This window comes from Crinia signifera, chromosome 11, assembly GCF_055691185.1.
Source record: "Crinia signifera chromosome 11, ASM5569118v1, whole genome shotgun sequence".
In the NCBI taxonomy this organism is placed as follows: domain Eukaryota; kingdom Metazoa; phylum Chordata; class Amphibia; order Anura; family Myobatrachidae; genus Crinia; species Crinia signifera.
The window spans coordinates 23663043-23685337 of NC_139227.1; the positions used below are offsets into that span (position 1 = coordinate 23663043).

The 22295-nt window shown below is 46.2% G+C and overlaps 2 protein-coding genes across 2 annotated transcripts in view; one reads left to right on the top strand and one right to left on the bottom strand.

The window, feature by feature from the left end:
- LOC146045370 (uncharacterized) overlaps positions 1-3759 on the top strand; it is a 72170-nt gene extending 68411 nt beyond the window's left edge. Inside the window, exon 5 of the mRNA XM_083164149.1 lies at positions 3266-3759. Within this exon, the coding sequence (XP_083020275.1) occupies positions 3266-3444 (179 nt within the window). The 3' untranslated portion in view covers positions 3445-3759. The remainder of the gene's footprint in view (positions 1-3265) is intronic.
- A 6200-nt stretch (positions 3760-9959) lies between these two features.
- CLEC3A (C-type lectin domain family 3 member A) lies at positions 9960-20983 on the bottom strand. Its single transcript, XM_083164284.1, has 3 exons — positions 20280-20983; positions 14526-14609; positions 9960-10802 (listed from the first exon to the last, which is right to left on the bottom strand). Exons 1-3 carry the CDS (start codon positions 20392-20394, stop codon positions 10414-10416), a joined length of 588 nt encoding a protein of 195 aa, XP_083020410.1. The 5' UTR covers positions 20395-20983; the 3' UTR covers positions 9960-10413.
- Positions 20984-22295: the final 1312 nt, after the last annotated feature.

Below are 22295 nucleotides of genomic sequence, written 5' to 3' on the forward strand. Positions count from 1 at the left end.
ATATTTATAGGGAAATTTAATAGAAATAACATTTGCGGAATCCCACGTAGAACACGTAAGGCCAGGTTCTTTATAAACATCAATGGGAAAATGTAATCGGGTTTGAGAGTTTGCCAGTGGTGAAGGATGTTGACCAATTTTGCCCATTCTCTGAAAGCGGCAATTTTTATCAATGAGAGGTTTTGCCTAATAATTGTCATCGCCACTTTAAAAAAAAAGCATCTTGCAACTCCTGCATCGGACATATGCCCCAAAAACGTTGAGTGAGGCAAATACTTTGGTGTTTTCTTAGCTCTCAGAGACAAAAAGGTTTTTCTTATCATTGTTAGAAACGTTCTCTCCATTAAATATTTAATAAGATTTAAATGTTTAATCCGTTTTCATATAATTGTGGTGCTTTTATGGGGGGTTTTAGCATATAAATTAAAGTACTCAAAAAGGAAATCAATAAGCGTTGTCTCAGCTGAGCATTGCAGGAAACTGGAAATGATAGCCAATTTATTGCCTTATGGATTATAACTGTATTTTACGACTTTGGAGCTTCCGCTGAGCTATAACAGCCTGATTCATGCAGTATTATCTCCCCAATTGTATTCTGCTTAAACAATGATTCGGACATTGCAGAGCTCCCTCTTCTGGATAAAATGAGAAATGCAATGCAGTAATGTCTTACTTAAGCTGGGTACTCATTAAGGGTGTGGATCGTTTTATCGACCACACTAAGGTCGACCCCGTTGGGTCGATAGGCAGGAAGGTCGACAGGGTTCTAGATCGACATGGTTGAAAGGTCGACAGGTGTCTAGGTCGACAGGGGACAAGGTCGACATGGTCTTAGGTTGACATAGCGTTAGGTCGACATGGGTTGTGTCGACAGGTTGCGAGGTCAACATGGGTTTTTTTCACTGTTTTTTTTACCCGAATATCGACACAGTCGACATATGGACACTGTTTGAAGTCAACCGCAGCCCCTCGCATCATTTGCTTTGCTCGCCATGCTTCGGGCACAGTGCCTCACTGCACTTGGCACACTATTTTATTCTCCCACCACGCCCTAGTGGATGGTAGGGCATGAAATACCACCTGTCGGCACATGTCGGCTCGAAAAATAGTGAAAAAATCCATGTCAACCTCGCGACCTGTCGACACAACCCATGTCGACCTAACGCTATGTCAACCTAAGACCATGTCGACCTTGTCCCCTGTTGACCTAGACACCTGTCGACCTTCAACCATGTCGACCTAGAACCCTGTCGACCTTCCTGACTGTCGACCCAACGGTGTCAACCTAATGACTGTCGACCTAAGTGTGGTCAATAATACGACCGTAAGCCCTCATTAGATGGGGGGTTGTTCTAGTATAATCCTTTGTTTAGCGTCTGCGCATGCGCAGTCAACTGTTCGCCATCCTGCTTGCACCTAGCAGTTCAGGCAGGGGGCGGCAGTGGGGGGCACAGCCCATGGGATGTCCCAGCATTTCATGGACGTTCCCATGTAAATGGCCCGGTGACGCAGAGGAGGATGTCAGTTGCCCACCCGCTTCCCGCACAGGGCGCCCGCAGATTTGAGACACCACAAAGGTGTCTCAGTTCTGCGTGCGCAGAAGAAATCTTTCAATTGGCGCCGAACATCGAATGATTTCTACATCGTACCCAAGGCCGTGCGGGCGGCAGGCTGAGTGTCCTGGAAATCATGAACTGTTGGGCATAGGCGAATCTAGATATATGCTAATGTGTGGTCCCCAACAATACATAATGGATTTGCGAGCGGCGCACGTAAAAAAGGGGTGTGGCCTCATTTGAGGAATATGGCTTAACAGGGGCAAGTCACTCCCCCATTTTTTTCACCTCTGTGAGGGCATGACCAGCGATTTGTGAGCTGCTTGCCATGCCCACAGATTCAGTTATTATTATTGCTGTGAACATTTTTTTTTAAATGGCATTAGAACTGGGAAAGCTACAACTAAAAATACAACATTTTAAATATAATGAATAACCTGTGATTAGTTGGAGATCTGCTTATGGGAACATTTCTATTTGCCCCCTTACTAAGTTAGTAGTGCTGTTTTGTCCCGCCGCCACCGTGTCTATGCTGCAGTCAAACAAACCCGGACCCGCTGGCACTGGGCACGCTGCTGCTGGCTGCTGCACACACAGCCGCAGCAGCACGTGGTGGTGGAGGAGGAGGGATGAACGGTGAGGTGACTGAGGGAGGTGACGGAGGGAGCCGCTGCCTGGCGCTCACGCTCAGCAAAGCCTATGGGAGGACCTGCGTGCAGTCGGGCATGCGTGCAGCCCTTTTGTGGCCATCGCAGCGGGGAATATATATATTTAAATTTACATAACGGCCGGGCAGTCTAATGGGTGGACCGGTGCACCCCCGGACCACCCCTTAGATTCGCCTATGCTGTTGGGGGTACTGGAGGACTGAGGTTGAGAACCACTGCACTACATACCTCCCAACTGTCAAGGGCTCAGTATTCAACAACTCTCAAAAATCATTGAATATACAAGCCGTTTCTGGTTCTTCCCAGCCCACCACATCAGCTTGTGCTACATGTTATTTATATGTAGGCCACGCCCCTGGTCACAAAGCCACACCCCCAAATGTTAGCAGGTGCATGCACAGGGGTCCCTTTTTCCTGCTTCATAAAGTTTGGAGGTATGCAGTTCGTAAGATTATATAGCAGGCATTCCCAAAAACAGTCCTCAAGGCACACCAACAGTGCAGGTTTTAGTGATATCCAGGCTTGAGCACAGGTGACTTAATTAGTACCTGATTGATTCTGATTAAACCATCTGTGCTGAAGCCTGGATATCACTAAAACCTGCACTGTTGGTGTGCCTTGAGGACTGTGGTTGGGAATGCCTGTTATGTGTGTAATACTAGGCTAAAATAAAAACAGATTTTAAGGCAAGAAATATACGGCCTAATTCAAGTTGGTTTGCAAAAGCAAATTTCTCATTTAATGGACAAAACCATGCTGCACTGTGCAGGTGGGGCAGATGTAATATGTGCAGAGAGAGTTACATTTGGGTGGGGTGTGTTCAAACTTAAATCTAAATTGCAGTGTAAAAATAAAGCAGCCAGCATTTACCCTGCACAGAAACAGAATAGCCCACCCAAATCTAACGCTCTGCACATGTAACATCTGCCCCACCTGCTGTGCAGCATGGTTTTGTCCATTAAAGAAGGAGTTTGCTTTCTCAAACCTACCATAATACTAACAAAGTTAAGATAAGGTCTCTGTTCTGTTGCTGTCTTGCAGGTTGCGGTGTTAACCTCGGTCTCCGTGGTCTGGAATCGTCAGAAGAGTTCATTTATAAAATTGCCACCGCCGTGGACCAGATGGATGTTTTCGAAGCACTTGCAGCTAAAATAAAGCACTCCAAGCAAGTGGTGGAAGACTTCAAGTTCCATGGACTTTCTGCATCAGTATTTGAATAAAACATGTACAAACACCATAGTACAACATTGAAGCGATTGCAACCAATGTCAGACATTATATATGGATTACCCATCCAACCTAAGACTCCACAGTCATAAGCCAGTGTCCCTATCACTCACACCTAGCGGAGGTGGCCACTGCGTGGGTTGAAGCTATTATTCATGAGTCTCCGCAGGTGACTAGGGGCTGACTCTGTATGTAACAATGTCAGTAACTAAAAGGGGGTAACCATGTATGTAAGCATCGCTGTTATCTGCCGTCGCCATTTGATCTTTTATTTCTTGTCATCTGAATAAAGCTGGGTTTTTTAGGTTCTCATTTGCATTTCCATGTAGTTATTATTTAATTATTATTATTTATTGATGGTGACGTCTTTGTTTTTCAAATTATTTAAGTCAGCACAGTAACGAAATATACTAATAAGGGAGTGACAAGCTCACAATGTCGCCACATTTTGGAACATTGATGGACGTTTTGGGGAATATATAATTATCTGCAATGTGTACTGCTGCGCACTGTAACATGAGTGATGTGTGGTCGTGATCAGGGACGCCACTAGTAATGTTGGGGCCCGGGACTGACCTTCAGGACCCCCCCCCCCCCCTCGCGTGCACCGGCACCCCGCCTCCCCCACCCCAATTACTTACCAGCGGTGGTGTCGGGGGCGCAGCAGCATCTTCACTCGGGACTCGGAGCACTCACTGCACAGTGCAGCCTGCAGGGGGCCCTACTTAAGTACAAATCATAACTTCCCATAGTGTCTCTCCACCTGCTACCAGGTGCTGGAGTCGGAGACCGGACCTGTTGCAGTAAAGCAGGGTTGCCGACCCTCCCGGAATTTCCGGGAGTCTCCCGAAAATCGGGTCCCCCCTCCCGGCCCCCGGAAGGGTGGGCAACCCTCCCGGATTCAGGGGGCACCCCCGCTGTCCCCCGGATCGCGGCATTAAAATGCCGCAATCCTTGGGTCTCAGAGGAGGGGGCGGAGCTAAAATGACACACTTGCGGAGAGGAGAATAACAAAGTCGACAACCCTGCAGTAAAGGTTCACCGGAATCGCCGGTGGCTGGTTTCAACACCTGCAAAATATTGCATGCAATTTGTCAGCACCTGAAGTCCAGTCCATCAGGTAAATCGCATGCGATAAATCAAATGTAAAAATAGCACATCAACACCAAATCGGATGAAAAGCCTCCGGGGGAGCTGCCGGGAGAGTTCAAGGGAATTTGAATGTGACTTGAGGCTCAGACAAGACGCAGTAGTGCAGGCATGTTCCAACTGTGGCCCTCCAGCTGTCGTGAAATGACACATCCCTGCATGCTTTGCAGTCATTTTAGCATTACCTAATAGCAAAACTGTGGCAAGGCATGATGGGACTTGTAGTTTCACAACATCTGGAGGACCATAGTTTGTACATGCCTGCAGTAGTGTATGGGGGCCAAAAGAATAATACGTAGTAAGTACAAAATACGATATTTTGCAAATTCATAAAGTTCATAAAGTTTATATTGTAGAGTCTCAGAATGAACACTAGAGGGAGTAATTCATCATTCAGCTAGTCTCGAAAAGGAACAATTTTATTTACAGTATATATATATATATATATATATATATATGTGTGTGTGTCTAGTGTCTGTGTGTCACCGAAACACTGCGATCTGTTGGCAGCGAGTGAAATCACATGTCTTTATCTCTCTCACACACATTAGCTACTTTACTAGCTTTCAAAGCATTTGCTTCTAGCGGGCTTACTAGTATATATCAGGGATGCCTACCTGACCCTCTCCTTCCGGGAGAAAATGCTCTGTTCCTGGACTTCCATGGTAATGTATTATTTCCATCACCTGTGGGGAGCTAGGTAATTGATAAGAAAGGCGTTTCACCGATAATTGCCTACTTTGATGGTCTCCTCTCCAGGAGAAGCACGGAGAGGGGACTCTAAGCATCTGTTTCTGGGGGCGGGACTTGCCATAATCAAGCCCCACCCCATTAAGCCCTGCCCCCATTCTGGCAACTGCCCTAATTCGTGGCTCTTAGGGGAGGAAGGTGGAATTAAATTATGCGATTTGCGTCATTTTAGACCTGCCCCCTCCCCAAAGAGCCATGAATGCTAGCATTTGACCGGCAGAGGGGGCCAATGCGGGGGCCCCGCTAATTGCGGGAGTCTTGCCCACCTTTCTGGGAGGCCGGGAGGGTACATGATTTTCGCGACACTCACGGCCCTTCCGGGAGGGTCAGTAAGTATGGTTTACTACAGGTGATGGCATTTATACATTACCAGGGAAGTCCAGGAACAGAGCATTTTCACCCTGAATGAAAGGTTCAGGGAGCCAACCCTGTTATGTATGTGTATATATATATATATATATATATATATATATATATATACAGTGCTATTTAATTTAAAGCTTGGTGCTGCTGACTACAAGTGCAATGCAACCTTGTTTTCCAGGTCTCCACACAGAATCACAAGTGAAGTAATTAGCCCCAACCAGTGGCGTAACAATAGCCCTGCAGACCCCACGGTCGTGGGAGGCACTGAATAAGTGTGGGCGACGGGGGTCCACAGGGCTATCAATGCTCTGCTCTGCTGCCGGGGCCTGGGACCAACCTTACTCTTCTGCTGACCCACAGATCTACTTGTCTCTTGTCTGCGGTCCCGGCTCTCCTCAAGGCAGGCTCCTCTTAATTAAAATGACCCTCACAAAATGTCCGCCCCCTTACAGCAGACACTTTTTGCTAGGATGCTAGAGGAGGCGGCCATTTTGTGAGGGTCATTTTCATTAACAGAAGCCTGCCAGTAGCATCTTAATAATAAGAAAAAGTGGCTCATAGAAAAATAATTTTTGTTATGGATTTTATCATAGTTGCCAGGCAGCCCTGAATTTTGAACATCTTATAATGTTACATTATTGTAGCTCATGTGCTATCTGGGATGTTGTTACAAAATGTGTGGTTTAAAAGGGGACTCTGATTCACATACCTCCCAACTGTCCCATTTTTCGCTGTACCATCCCGGTATTTTGGGGCAGTCTTGCCCGGGGCAGGCCACATCCCCTTTTGTCCCATTTACATGATTGCATATGTTGGGAGGTATGGATTCAGAATGTATTATGTATTCAATGCAGGTTTGTGTAGTCTTGGTGGCATTAGCTGTGACCGCAGCTGGGTATTCAAACAGATCTAGTTTTATCTGGGGCCGTATCCAAAAGCAACACAATTCAATCTGTTTACAATATAAAAATGGCTAAAGTAATAGTTACCCCTTAAACTTATGTTTCATAAACAAAGTAGTGGAAAAAAATTTGGTACTCTTTACCTATCACGGCGCCCACGATCTCCATCGCGGGCGTCGTGGGTAAAGAAATCGCGGTGATCGCGGGCATCGCGGGCAGTACATGAACGGCCACGACGCGATGCCCGCGATCACCGCGATTTCCCATAGGGTTCAATGTTAAATTTAGTGCTGCCCGCGATTTTACATTCAATGCTTCAATGGCCGCGATTTGGCCATAGGAATCAATGTTAAATGGGCTACAGAGCCCAAATAGGCACAATTAACACTTAAATGTCCCCCCTAATTTGTAACGCCACCCCACGATCCACGCCAACCCGAAGCGTGGCGAGCGCAGTGAGCCCGCGAGGGGCGGCGGTACGCGTCCTCCGACCTTTTCATACCCCCACTATCCACGTCGGCGTGGAGTTGAGAATAGAATAGTGTGGCGAGCGCAGCGAGCCACCGAGCCCGAAGCGTGGCGAGCGCAGCGAGCCCCGCGAGGGGCCGCGGATACCTTCACAGGTAAACGTGGCCCTACGCGGGCTTCACAGGTATCCACGTCCCCTCGCGGGGCTCGCTGCGCTCGCCACGCTTCGGGCTCGGTGGCTCGCTGCGCTCGCCACACTATTCTATTCTCAACTCCACGCCGACGTGGATAGTGGGGGTATGAAAAGGTCGGAGGACGCGTCACGCCGCCCCTCGCGGGCTCGCTGCGCTCGCCACGCTTCGGGTTGGCGTGGATCGTGGGGTGGCGTTACAAATTTGGGGGGACATTTAAGTGTTAATTGTGCCTTTTTGGGCTCTGTAGCCCATTTAACATTGATTCCTATGGCCAAATCGCGGCCATTGAAGCATTGAATGTAAAATCGCGGGCACCACTAAATTTAACATTGAACCCTATGGGAAATCGCGGTGATCGCGGGCATCGCGTCGCGGCCGTTAATATACTGCCCGCGATGCCCGCGATCACCGCGATGGGCGCCCAACTAAGTAAAGAGTACCAAAAATTCATATGAACATGTAAAAAGCTTTTGCACAGTTTGAAAGTTATTTTATATAACCATAAATTTTGGGGGGAAATTAATAGGACGAGAGATTCAGAAAGTGAGAGATTTGGTAAGAAATCTCCAGTTTTCTTAAAGCGGCAATCATTTACACTGCAAAACCAGTTTGATTTTGCAGTGTAAGTGCTTGACGCTTTAAAAAAACTGGAGATTTCTTACCAAATCTATCACTTTCTGAATCTCTCATCCTATTAAATTTCACCTTATATTACCTATAATTACATAATTACAGGTCATTGGGCCAGATTCTCTGAGCTTCAAAAGTGATAAAATGGAGAGTGATAATCAGCCAGCCAATCAGCTTCTGCCTGACATTTTTCAAACACAGTATGTGACATGGCAGGTAGGAGCTGATTGGCTGGCTGTTTATTACTCTCCCTTTTATCACTTTTGAAGCTTAGAGAATCTAGCTCATTGTGAGGAATATAATGTTTGCTTGACAATTTTCACACCTGTTTTGACAAATTCACTTGGCACCTAAAGGGTTACTTTTTTGTTTGTTTTGGTTTGCACATGATTTCCTGCAACTTTTACTAAATTCAATGCATTCCTGTTGTAGATCAGGGGTCAGGAAACTTTTTTACCTTTCTCACCAAATTATATTTAGATACACCAACGTTACCCCCTTAATTTGAAAGGAAGTAAATCATATAATTGCATACCTCCCAACTTTTCATGTTAAGAAATAGGCGAGCGCCCGAAAAGGGGGCGTGGCGTATGCAAATGAGGGCGCGGCTTATGCTAATTAGCCGCAACCTCATTTTCATACGAGAATAGACGCTGTGCGCATGCGCACAGCGTCTATTCTACTACATTGGGGGGTCTCCCAACTGCCACCCCCCGCAGCGGGACAATGCCTGCCGCGGGTGGGACGTCGGGACAGGACCCGAAAATCGGGACTGTCCCGACGGAATCGTGACAGTTGGGAAGTATGTAATTGTAATACACACTGTCCCTACAGAAATTGGTGATATATCCTGCTAGTATGGTATACAATCTGGCACCAGATGGGTTTGAAAACTCGCCGCACGCTGATCAGCATGCGGAATGTTTTCAAACCCAGCAGCGCTTCCCGCGCTGCCGCCTGGCTGCCGGATAGCGCGCATCACTGCAGGGACCCCGCCACCATATCACACAGCGCCGCAGGTACCCGGCACGGACACCCCTGCAGCCTCCATGCGAGAGGCGAGGGGCGAAGTGCCGCCCTCCAGTGGCTGGCGCCCTAGGCAAATGCCTAGATTTGCCTAGTGGTGGCGCCGGCCCTGGTTGCCAGGCTGTGTGTGGTACAGCCATTGATAATGTGACATCTAGGAAACTATTAGTGTCAGTATTACAAGATGATATAGAGACAGTCTTTGAAATATATATTTCCCCTGGACTAGAGCTGGGTATACCTTGACAGGAGCCTATAACCAGGCAAAGAAACTCGGCGCTGCAGAGGCAGTACAGACTGGGTGCTGTCGAGATGGCGCAGCAACTAGTTGACTCTACTAAGACTTGGCGGACTTGGAGGCGGGGCCCGGGGCATCACGCAGGGAAGCGTGTTATACACAAGGGCCTGACACACTGCACTGCATATAGAATCTATATATAGATTTTATAAGCAATTAAATGAAATTCCTGGGGTTAATGGACACAGCTGGGCATGCATATAGATCAGGGTTGCCGACTTTCTTATTCTCCTCTCCGGGAGAAGCCCGGAGAGGAGAGATTCAGTAGCCGCTCAGGGGGCAGGGCTTAAGCGTGACATCACTAAGCCCCGCCCCATGCTGTTAAACCAGCTAATTCAGTGATCTCCGTGGAGGGGGCGGGGCTAAAATGACGCGATTGTGTTATTTTAGCTCCGCCCCCTCCTCTGAGACCCGAGGATTGCAGCATTTTAATGCCGCGATCCAGGGGACAGCGGGGGTCCCACCTGAATCTGGGAGGGTTGCCCACCCTTCTGGGGGGCCGGGAGGGAGCCCCGATTTTCGGGAGACTCCCAGAAATTCCAGGAGGGTCGGCAACCCTGATATAGATTCATATGCATGCCCGACTGTGTCTCGGCAGCCTGACCGTCCATTACCCCCAGGAATTCTTTTTTTACCCCATTTGGGGTAATTTACCCCTGTGCTCTGACCACTGTTCTAGATCAAGTCTGTGCTTTTCAGTCATGCATTCAGATAATGAGGCAGAGGTCTTTATTTTAATAGCACAAGAATACAACACTGATTTTGTTACTCTGGGTCAGATACATTTGTGCATAGAAAGCAGAATTCTGTGAACATAATAAATAAATAGCATTAGAATACCTGAGGATGTAAAATGGAGCTGGAAACTACAGACGGTAAGAAACCGATTTAGTTAAACTTGCAGGAGGGTACACCAGAAATTAAATTTAGCTGAAGGTGAGAAAACAGACTTCATGTGGTAAATTTACTAAATCTTCTAAAAATTAAAAGAGGTGCTGTTGCCGTAAGAGCCAATGAGATTCTGTCTATCATTTCTCTATTGCATCCTAGAAAATGATAGACAGGATCTGATTGGTTGCTATGACAACATCATTTATTAAAATAATGTAGAAGCTGTTAATATACCCCTATCAGAGAGATCAGATCAAAATATCAGTAACACATTACCGCAACCGTACTCTATGGAATAATAAATTCACAGACGTATTTCTTTAAGGTACGACACACTTCTTCCACCCATTTCCCTTGTGAGGCCTGGGTAAGGAGAGCACAGTTTTTGCGCTTGCCGCCATTCGGCGAGCGCTCCCAATTAAAATATGTGATAGCAATTCCATTAACGTCCACAAATTTGCCCTCTGTCACCATGTCGTTGACGCCCAACCAGAAATCTCCAGCCCCCGGTAGGCTCTTCTTCCCGTAATCTCGGAGGGCGCTGTTCTCCTCAGCATCTCTTGGAATGGCCAAAGTTCCCCCTTTCGCTATGCAGTCCTCATTGGCCTCATGAAAGTGTTTAGTTTCTTCGAAGGCCAGGTAGCATTTTTTATGGATTTTGGTCCCCCGCAGGCAGACTGCAAATAAAGGGGACTTGTAATCCATCATTGTACACAATACGGCATTCATAAAATAAGATTGCATTTTACTCATCAAACACTTCTGTTGTTTTATGAGTCTTTAGATTGAACTGCACATAAAATAATCACAAAGCAAACGTCAGTGTTAGTGTTATGTTGTTGTATCAGAGTCCAACCAGTGATTTTATGTTTCACGCTACAGTGTTTTGATTTGAGGCCTATTTAATCAATAATCTCTACTTTATGCATCTGATTTCAGTAAGGATAACTATCTATCTACCAGGGGCGAATTGGGAACGGAATCCAACCCGGGACGGGGGGGGCTGATGGTACAGCGCGGGGGGGGGGAACTACTTACCTTGTCCGCCGCACAGCCGCGCTTCGTTTCGCTCGGTGGTGAGGTCATCCAAGAGCGACCTGCGGCCACAACCTGGTCACAGCAGACAGTGCAGCATAGCCCAAAACAAATATGGCCGCCGCATACATGCTTTATTTGTTTTGGGCAATGCTGCCGTTTGTCACCAGGCTGCAGCCGCTTGCATCTAGGATGATGCCAGCCCCGGAGGCACGGTCGGCGGCCCTGCCAGTGGGGAATCTGGACCGGCCCACCGGGAAATGGCCTGGTTTCCCGGTGGGCCAATCCGCCTCTGCTACCTACCTACAAATCGGCAGTATCTATCTATATATCTATCTACCAATCTACAGTATCTATCTATCTATCTATCTAGCTATCTACCTACCTACCAATCTACAGTATCTATCAAGGAACTACCACTAGAGGCATACTTCCCTCCCCTCCCCCCGGAATGGCCGGGAGGGTCCCAAAAATAAGGTTCCCCTCTTGGTCCCCCGGAAGGGTGGGCAAGACTCCAGCATTTAGGTGGGAGGAGTACTAAATTGCCCATAGCAACATCCCATGAGAAATAGAATAGATAGGAGATCTCAGTAAATTTCCACCAGAGAGAGGGAGCTGTGAAGACAGAGATTGGAGGTAGGGACTTGGGGTGGGGTGGGGTGGAGAGTTTGTGGGCTAAAAAATGTCACCACTCAAAGTGAAAGTAAAAACTGTTGCAGCTCAAAGTGAAAGTACATTGCAGAAGCCGACAGGTTTTTTTAAAACTAGTATATGATATTATGTACCAGGGTGTCCACCTTGCTCTTTGTGGTAACCACACTAAATAAGGGCCAGGGGCCATATGCACTAAGCTTCAAAAGTGATAAAATGGAGAGTGATAAACAGCCAGACAATCAGCTCCTGTCTGACATTTTTCAAACACAGCCTGTGACATGGCCGGTGGGAGCTGATTGGCTGATTGTTTATCACTCTCCATTTTATCACTTTTGAAGCTTAGTGCATTCACTAAGCTTCAAAAGTGATAAAATGGAGAGTATTAATCAGCCAGCCAATCAGCTCCTGCTTGACATTTTTCAAACACAGTCTGTGACATGTCAGACAGGAGCTGATTGGCTGGCTGTTTATCACTCTCCATTTTATCACTTTGAAGCTTAGAGAATCTGGCCCAAAATATACTTTCTCCTTAGTTATTTCTGCCATAAATTAAATGTTCAATATCCTGTATGATAACATGAACATTTAAAATATTAACACTGACAAATGTGCATAGTGTTCTTTAGATCTGCAATATGGCCTAGGGGTACGTGCATTACACTGTAGTTATATGCTGGATGCAGGCTTTTAGAAGGTTCTACACTCTTGTCTTGCACATACAGTAAATGTAGGTCGCGCTCTGCACTCAGTGCACTGACAGTGCATAATCCATGTTTTCCTACAGTGGTTTCTGCAAAGTTATTTTTGGCCTCGGTGCTGCCGCTTAAAGACTGAAATCATTTTCTGTTTCATGGTGTAACGTGGCAGAGATTTATTATTCACGCATGAGTGTTATCCTAAGCGGGTAGTCTGTGCCCCTTCTCTGGTGTCCAGCTGAACTGGGTCCCTGCCCCAGTGAGACTGTACAATTAAGTCCAATCTTAATACAATGTTGCAGACATTATACCCACACAGTTATGTGATTCTATGAAAAGAATGATTATACAATGACAATTGTTGAGCTAGTAAAGGTTACTATAGACTATTATGGGTTTATTGCTTTTAGATGACGCTCACATTATTATCAGTGTCAAATAGTAAAATGAATAAAATAGGAGAAAACATTTGCAGGCCGGCCTTTTGTTTCAGTGAGAATACGACAGTGGGTGTTCTACACGTCATGTCGCTGTCTGCATTCCTTCCAACTTGTCAGTCCTGAAATTTGGGGGTGTGGCCTATGCTTGCGTTACTCCTGTGAGGCCATGTCCCCCATTATCCACACTGTGAGGGCAGAGCCAGGGACTCTGTGAGCTAAGGGCCATGCCCCCAGCCCCTCTGAGTCCGGAAATAGACGCATCGCATTTATTTACCGCATCGGGCAGGGGTACACCACGACACCCCCGCCGTGGTACGCTGCCGACTCCAGGTGGGCCCATCACAAAAAAAATTAGATGGTTCTGCCAAAAATCAGGGCAGGTGGGAGGTATGTGTCTGTATGGATCCCTTGTGTGCCTGCATTAATTACCTACAGTATGTGTCGGTTTTTGTTCAGCAATAATTCTTCTGTATTAGCCCCAAAAAGGTACTCTCTCTCTATATATATATATGTTAAGTAATAGGGCCCTTTATGTTCCAGTCTGTAAGTACTATATACAAGGGGAAATTTACTAACATGTGCAGGGCTGAAACTAGGGTTTCCGGCACCTGGGGCAAGGCAGTCATTTGGTCCCGTCCCCCCTTCCCCTGACCGGGGGTGGGGGGACCAAATAACCGCCTTGCCCCTGGTGCCGGAGGCTGGGCGACCCCCTCCCCCCCGCTGACAACATACCTATTGGCTGAATTCAGCCACTTAGCGTCCGGTAAGTCTTTTCAAAGTCATTAGCGCTTCCCTCCGCCAGGCAAATATCGCTAGTAGGAGACGGAGTGAAAGCAAGCTGGCACTACAGCGGCTACACCAGTCCCCGGACCCCCGCTGCCTGTTCCCGGACCCCCGCTGGCTGTCCCTGGACCCGATCTGCCCGGATCTCACAGCGCCCCCGCATGCAGCGCCCGGGGCGCCTGACCCCCCAGCCCCCCCCCCCACCCTAGTTACAGCCCTGATGTAAGTACTATTTCATATATATACAGTATATATATATATATATATATATATATATATATATATATATATATTAGATTCTGATTGGTTGCCCACAGCAACATTCCACTTCTTATTTATTTAGCACCTTCAAGAATTTGACAGATATGTGGTCAGATTCTCTAAGTTTCAAAAGTGATAAAATGGAGAGTGATAAACAGACAGCCAATCAGCTCCTACCTGCCATGTCACAGACTGTGTTTGAAAAATGACAGGTAGAAGCTGATTGGCTGGCTGTTTATCACTCTCGATTTTTATCACTTTTGAAGCTTAGAGAATCTGGCCCAGTATCTGATTGGTTACCCATAGCCATTAGGTCAACAGGTCCAGAAGACGGCATGAAAACGTTTCACAGGGTCAAAAGGTTGACATGATCCAATGGTCAACCTTTTGACTCTGTTAACCTTATTGCCTGTCAACCTCTTATTGTTGACCTATTGACTGTGTATCTACACATTGTCTATCTAATAATCCACACCCATATTGGATTAGTCCCTGTAATATTAGTCCCCTCTGGCGTTGACCTCATTATTACCTGTTTGTAAGGCCTGCATTTCTTTCAACGAGTTGACCTCACGCCATAACTTGTCAATCTGCGTCTTCAGGCCTCCATCTTTTTCTTGAGACATAAACATTAGAACAGTTACAACACAAGGATATTCTCATTGAAAAGCTGGGCATGGTAGCAGTACAGATGAGCACCTCCACCAATGTTATAACACTTTAAGACACACAAAATTGACACATGGGGGAAATTTACTAAGATGGGAGTTCAACATCGCGTATGAAACAGAAGTTTCCTCTTAGTAAATTCCCCCCTTTCTATTGATGCTCAGGGAAAGATTAAGAGGCCAGGTGGTTTGCTGCTGATGCCGGACCTTGGGTTCATGTTTAGTGTTCTCTTCTGTGATGGTGTCAGCCATATTGCTGGATAGTATTTGTCTGCTGCTTGTCCTGATCTCTGCAGCATTACTAAAAAAACAATGCTAGCTACCTGCCCAACAGCATGTTGGCTCAATTAAGTGTTGACTGATAATGCCAAGCAAGTGCGGCGAGGTCGCACAGATGTGTCCAAATTGGCTTAATGGTGAATATTGACATATACAGTTGGTACATGCACACCATGCACTTTGAGCAACTCCCAACTTCAGGCCTGATTCAGACCTGATCACTGCTCTGCGAAATTGCAGAACCCTGCGATCGGATAGCCACTGCCTTACCAGATGTAACCCCACCCTGTGCATGGTTGCGAATGTCTAGTGAAAATCACACCTATTGGCGGCCAGCTTCAAATCCATTCGCGACTCATTCACCATCAAATATTTTTTTCGCCTGCGTTTTCCCTGATCACTGCCGCTTACCACCCCCAACACCGGCTTCCTGTCGAACAGCGGCAGGCTTGCGATGAAACAAAATTGCAGATTTTTTTCGCTGTTTGGCAATGCGCAGGCGTCCTGTGATCCATGCTCAAGCACAGTCATGTGATAATCAGTCGTTGTGCATATTGGCGCAACAGCGATCAGATATGAATAACCCCCTATGAATAACCACCAGGTATGAATAACCCCCTATTCAGGTACGAATAACCCCCAATTTTCATTGTCACTTTCGAAAAATATTTAGCTTTGAAACTGCTAGAAATGAATCAGCCCCGTTCCATCTATTCTCAGTTTGTGATGTTTATTTGACAGATTTACTTTTAGCAAACTGTAATTTTGTTTATTAATATTCTAAAATGTTATTGTTCCTGTTCTTCCTGTTTACTGGTGGGCAATGTTCTGATGGAAGAAACCAATGATCTTATTCTGAGATTTCTTACTCTAAATATTATTTCCCAGACACTCCGCAGCACATTTCCTGTCGGAGCATAGTACAGTAAACATCAGAATGTACCCAATGTTCTAACACTCCCCTGTAACGTGTGTGTGCTGAGGAAAATCACATAACCTCCTAAATGTTTGTGAAAGAAAATATAATAGACAGGGGGCCTGATTCAGATGTGGTTGGAGGCAATGGAGGAGGGGGGGGGCTTAGTGAGGTACACAGTGGGGTAGGAGGGGCTTAGCGAGGTATACAGTGGGGGAGGAGGGACTTCTTAGGGAGGTACACAGTGGGGGAGGAGGGAGTTCTTAGTGAGGTACACAGTGGGGGAGGAGGGACTTCTTAGGGAGGTACACAGTGGGGGAGGAGGGACTTCTTAGTGAGGTACACAGTTGGGGGAGATGGGGCTTAGCGAAGTACACATTGGCGGAGGGGGGACTTAGTGAGGTACACAGTTGGGGGAGACAGGACTTCTTAGTGAGGTACACAGTTAGTGAGGTGGGTCTTCAGAGGGTGGGATGTACTAACGGGAAAATGCGGTAAAACCCCCGTTTTACCGCATTTTCCTATGTACTATTACCCGGCCGCCACGTCACCACAGTGTAGGGTATCCCCACCTTTGGGTGGCGATACCCTATAGAAGCCTATGGGCTTCTTTTGGCCGCCCGACGCCTCCGCCGAAAAACCCGCCGACCCCCCTCTCCCCCTCCCTCTCTTACCTGGTCCAGGTCCTCCTGGACGCGGAAGGTAAAACCTCCCTCCCTCTAGTGAGGCAGCCGGACGTCCTTCCGCCTGCAGGGGGAGGAGGAGGCGCCGGGGACAGCTTGCTTAGCTGTCCCCGGCGTGAGGGATGCAGGAGGGGGCAGGGAGGTGACGGAGACCCCCCGCACACCACATTCCAGGTATCGCGGGGGGCCTCCGTCACCGCATTGCGGTGCCAGCCGCATATGTTAGTACATATGCGGCGGCATCGCAGCGGCCAGGCGGCGATGTATATTAATACATCCCGCCCTTAGTGAGGTGCACAGTGGCGGAAGGGAGACTTAGGGCCTGATGTATCAAGCTTCATAAACTGATATAGTAGAGAGTGATAAACGACCAGCCAATCAGCTCCTACCTGCCATGTTACAGGCTAGGTTTGAAAAATGTCAGGCAGGAGCTGATTGGATGGTTGTTTATCACTCTCCATTTTATTACTTTTGAAGCTTGATACATCTGGCCCTAAGCGAGGTACATAGTGGGGGAGGGGGGACTTAAGTACACAATAGGGAGGAGGGTTTAGCAAAGTACACAATTGGGGAGGGGAACTTAGCAAGGTACATAGTGGGGTTGGGGGGACTTACTGAGGTACATAGGGGGGGGGGGGGCTTAGTAAAGTGCACAGTGATGGAGGGGGTTAGTGAGGTACACAGTGGTGGGGGATTAGGAGGTACAAAGTGATGCCTAACAGATCCCTGCTCTCCCTCTCTTTTTATGTCTTTCCCCTCTCCCGAACCCTCTCCTCTTCTCTCTCTAATGCTGTCTCGTCTCCCCCTCTTAACTGCTCTCTCCTGTTTTTTTTTTCTGGTCCTCTCTTCACAACCTCTATCTCTCACCCATTCTCTCCCCTATTCTCTCTCTCTCCAATCATTTTCTATCTCCCTAGCTCTCTCCATCTGGGCCTCTCTTTCTTCCCCCCTGGCCTCTCTCTTTATTTCAACCCTCTCTCTCACTCCACATCCATTTCTCTGTCTCACCTCTCTCACCACCCCTAATCTCTCTCCTTTAGCTCTCTGCTCCCCATGCTTTCTCTCTCATTGTAGTCACAATGGTTCTGGTTGTATAGGGAGATATAGATACTGTAGTGTATATGCTTCATATTTCTAAACTGGACTACTTTAATCTGCAGCATGATCTGAGGTTTTGGATTCTGGATTTAAATTGGAAATATAAAATACCAAAATCTGGAGCATTATTGCATTTCAAATTAATTTCTCTTTAAATCCAGCAGGGTATACTTCCGAAAACACACAGGTCAAATTGCATTGGGTCGACCACTGAAAGTCAACATGCATCAAGGTCGACATTCATCGAGGTCGACAGGTCATTAGGTCGACACATGCATTAGGTTGACATGGGCTAGGTCGGCAGCCAAAGGTTTGAAATGGACTTTTTCACTTTTTTATCCCGAATGTCGACATAGTCAACATAGACACTAAAAAAGTGCACCGCATCCCTCACATGGCTCATTGCATTTGCCATGCTTCGGGCAGACTATTTTATTATTCTTCCACAAAGCCCTAGTGGATGGTGGGGCCTGAAGCACCGCATGTTGGCACATGTCAGCTCAAAAAAACATGAAAAACCCCATGATGTCCTTTTGACTGTCGACCTAGCCCATGTCGACATTATGCGTATGTCGACCTAACCCCATGTCGACATCCAGGTGTGTTGACCTTGATGCATGTCAACCTTCAGTGGTTGACCCAATGCATTTCGACCTTCCCCTTGTGACCTCAGTGACCATATCCCCTTGAAAAGAGCACCTGTAAATATAGCCACAGTTGTCTTATATTATAGGGATTCTTGTAATATTCACAAATCTATATGTCATCAATGGTTTCTGGAGATCAGTGATGGCTAACCTTGACACTCCAGCTGTTGTTGAACTACACATCCCAGCATGCCCTGCTACAGTTCTACTATTTGGTTATGCTAAAACTCATGCAGGGCATGCTGGGATGTGTAGTTCAACAACAGCTGGAGTGTCGAGGTTAGCATCTAGATCGACAGTAATAAATTTAGACGCAAGCGTTAGTTTGACGGGAATGTGATCGTCAGTTCCTAGGTTGACACAAGCTTTTCACTTTTTTTGGTGTCTACTATATGTCGACAAAGAAACATGAAAAACGTGTGTCGATCTTGTGACTGTCGATTACGGTTCCATCGATCTAACTCTTGTGTCTAACTTTTGTTACTGTGGATCTAGACGCAGTTGACTATCTTTAGGCATCTTACTAGACACGTTCGACCAAGAGTGGTCAACCAGGTGATTGTCAATCTGTCGACCAGATACGGTAATTCCAGGGCCATCTTACCAGCATTAAAGGCCCTGGGGAAGCAATGCACTGGAGGCCTTACCTACCCATTCATGGGAATAAAAGTTACCCCTCCTGCAATCCTCTGCATGCTTCCAATTCCATGTAGTAACTGGCTGTCAGCACTCCTATAGTTGGATAGCTCCAGCCAGCCACCAATAAGCCTCATGCCTGGAAGGCAGGTAGAGAATGCATGTGTCCTCTGATTGGCTGTAATTCACAAGAAGCTCTGGATGCACCAGCCCCGAAGACCAATGCACCCTGCTCAAAGATCCCCAGAATCATGGGACCCTGGGAATCTGCTCATACGTTAAGATGGTTCTATGCAAATCCAATATTTTGCATTGTTGTACTGCGCATGGTTAAATCTGATTGGCTACAGGGTAAGAGATTTGCTCTGATTGGATGCATGCGTATAGAACCCACACAGGGTACAAATTAACTTTGTTTTATCATGGAAGTGTATTCATAAAATTGTGCCATAAATCCACACTAATACAGTGAAGTCCATTGATCTTCAGGCATTATCCAGTTAGAGCAGCTTTCTCACACTCTATCACAGCAGTCACTGTAAGCTGCTCTGATTGGATACTTACAGACCAGCCCCATTCCTGTCAGTCTCTGGAACATCTCTATCAGTATTAGTGATTGATAAAGTGGAGAAATTTGCGGTTATGGGGCATAGTGTCAACACTAATAAGGTCGACAAACGGTCAGCCACTATTGGTCGACACATGAAAACAGTCGACTCAAGCAATAGATCGACATGAAAAGGTCCACATAAAAAGGGTCCAAATGCGTTTTTCATGGTTTTTTTTGTGTCTATGTCGACATAAGTCGACATGGACACCGCATACGCTCAGCCCACTATTATATTCTAACTCTATGTCCACTTGGATGGTCAAGTATAAAAAAAAAAACACGCCAACCTTTTTCAAGTCGACATATTGAGCACGTCGACCTCTTGACCATGTCGACCTAAGGTATGTCAACCTTTTTCACGTGTCAACCTATGGCCCATCCCAATAGTGATCGGCATATTGACTCGATCCTTATTAGTGTCAACATGCCGACAGCATCCCACTTCAGACGACTTCTCCCCTTTATCTCTCTCTGAGGCTTTATGCATCTCTCCTTCTAAAAAATCTAATGTTCTCAGCTAAGTTCACTGTGACTATAAAAGAAGTTTCTGGCATCCACTAAAAATAAATTAGATAACCCGGAGAGAGAGATAAAGTACCAGCCAATCAGCTCTGAACTGTCATTTCAAAAGCTACATTTGAAAAAATGACAGGAGCTGATTGGCTGGTAGTCTATCTCTTTCCACTTTAGGTCTCACCAAGGCTTAGTTCATCTGTCCCTTACAGTCAACAATGGTATAAAATCCTTACCTTTATCCTTCGATCTTCGATCCTTTTTGTTCTTGGCTTTAGACGTTTGTCCATTGATCTGATCCGAAAGCAGAATGGCGATAAAGATAATAATAGTGAACCGCACCCCAGCCATGTCGCTGTTTAGTTCAGACTGGTGGCGTCCTGAGTACCAGCTCACCCAGATCCTAGTAGAACAGCTATATAACAGTGCTCCTTGCTTACGGACCTGCTAAATACTTCACTTGGCCAAGGTATAAGGTGCCTCCTTGTTCTCCGCTCTGTGATTTCATTCGTGCCGCCTTCGCATATTTTTACTTTTAACCCTGTGCCCTACTCTTCTGCCTGGACAGGAATGAATGCTCCTTTTCAACCTGCAGGAATGAGCATCACACATGAAGACCAGGCCATTTACCAGCACTGCTCAGCATATAAGGGGGGTGTTGGGCAGGAGGATATAGTTAGAACATATAAACCAGTCAATGACTGCTCTTTTATTCTTGTTTCCATCAGTTTTCCTTCAGATCCTGGTGTGTAATGTACAAACGCAGAGAACCTACAAGTGAAGAGAGGCAGCGATGCAGGAAAGATGATCTTATTGGTTCATTTAAAACCATTAGTATCCTATGTTCTATCCTGTGTGTAATGTACTGATTGGTTCATTTATTTAGTTACAGTTTCTTACATAGCGCAGCATATTCCATTGCGCTTTACAGTTGGAAACAGTGATAAACCAAACTACTGTAGGTAGCAACAAACTGACATAGAGGTGGGAGGGCCCTGCTTGCAAGCTTACAATCTATAGGGATAATAGGAGGGAGACATAAGGATAGGATTCCATAGCACGGCAGTCCCACCAGATTACAAGACAATCCTGATGGGATGCAATTAGATATGAATACTACTGGAGGTTGTGTGGGGGTTCCGGAATATGATAAGCTGCCCGAAGAGGTGAGTTTTCAGGGAACGCTTGAAAGTTTGGAGGCTAGAGGAGAGTCTTAATGTGTGATGAGTGTGGACTCAGAGAGCAGAGAGGTCGGTGGGGATATATTTTGAGATAAGCGAAGAGATATATGTTGGTGTAGTCAGATTAATGGCCTTAGTAAGTTACATGTGAGTAAAAGTATATTATATTGAATTTGGTAAAATACAGGAAACCAATGGAGGGACTGGCAGGTCAGATCAGCAGAGGTTGAGTGTCTAGCCAGGAAGATCAGCCTCGCAGCTGCATTCAAAACGGATTGTAGCGGTGAGAGTCTTTTCTTAGGAATGCCTGTAAGAGGCCATTGCAATAATATTTCTAATGTATTAGTGATGCTCTCTGCTCTTAGTTTGTCTCTTCATTTTGCTATATTGATTTATCCAGAACAAATCTTTGCTGCATATTAAAATGCATTTTTTAGTTTTATCTGCTGTTCGGCAGCTATTCCGTAGACCCCACGTTCTCCACTAAAGGCACCTATGTTAGTGCATCTTCTTTGTGGCTAGAAAATTTAGGATGGTTTAATTTCAAGCGTTCCCTGAAAACTCACCTCTTCAGGTAATCCTATTATATTTAAGGATCAGACTCATAACCCTCTGAGGCACTTATGCATTATATAGCTTCCCTTCTGGACTTGCAACTTGGTGGGACTGCTATGCTATTACTGGTGCCTGTCCTTGTGTTTTCCTCCTATATCCCTATAGATTGTAAGCTTGCAGCAGGGCCCTCCTACCTCCAAGTCTGTCTGTTGTTACCCAGTTTGTTTCATCACTGTCTACTATTGTAAAGTGCAACGGAATCTGCTGCGCTATATAAGAAACTACATAAACTAAACTAATATATAAGACAAGTCATACCAGGCATAATGGAATCTCCCTTTATCACCTCTCCATTCATTCATTTGTCACAGTGATTTTATTGTTGATAATCCATAACTACTCATTTTACTCCAATGTGTTAGAAATCATTTCTATTGTGTAACCCGCAGTGCCCTGTATTATAGACGTATCCCTTTGTTACATATGAAGCATGAAGGGATGGAGACAGGATTGATT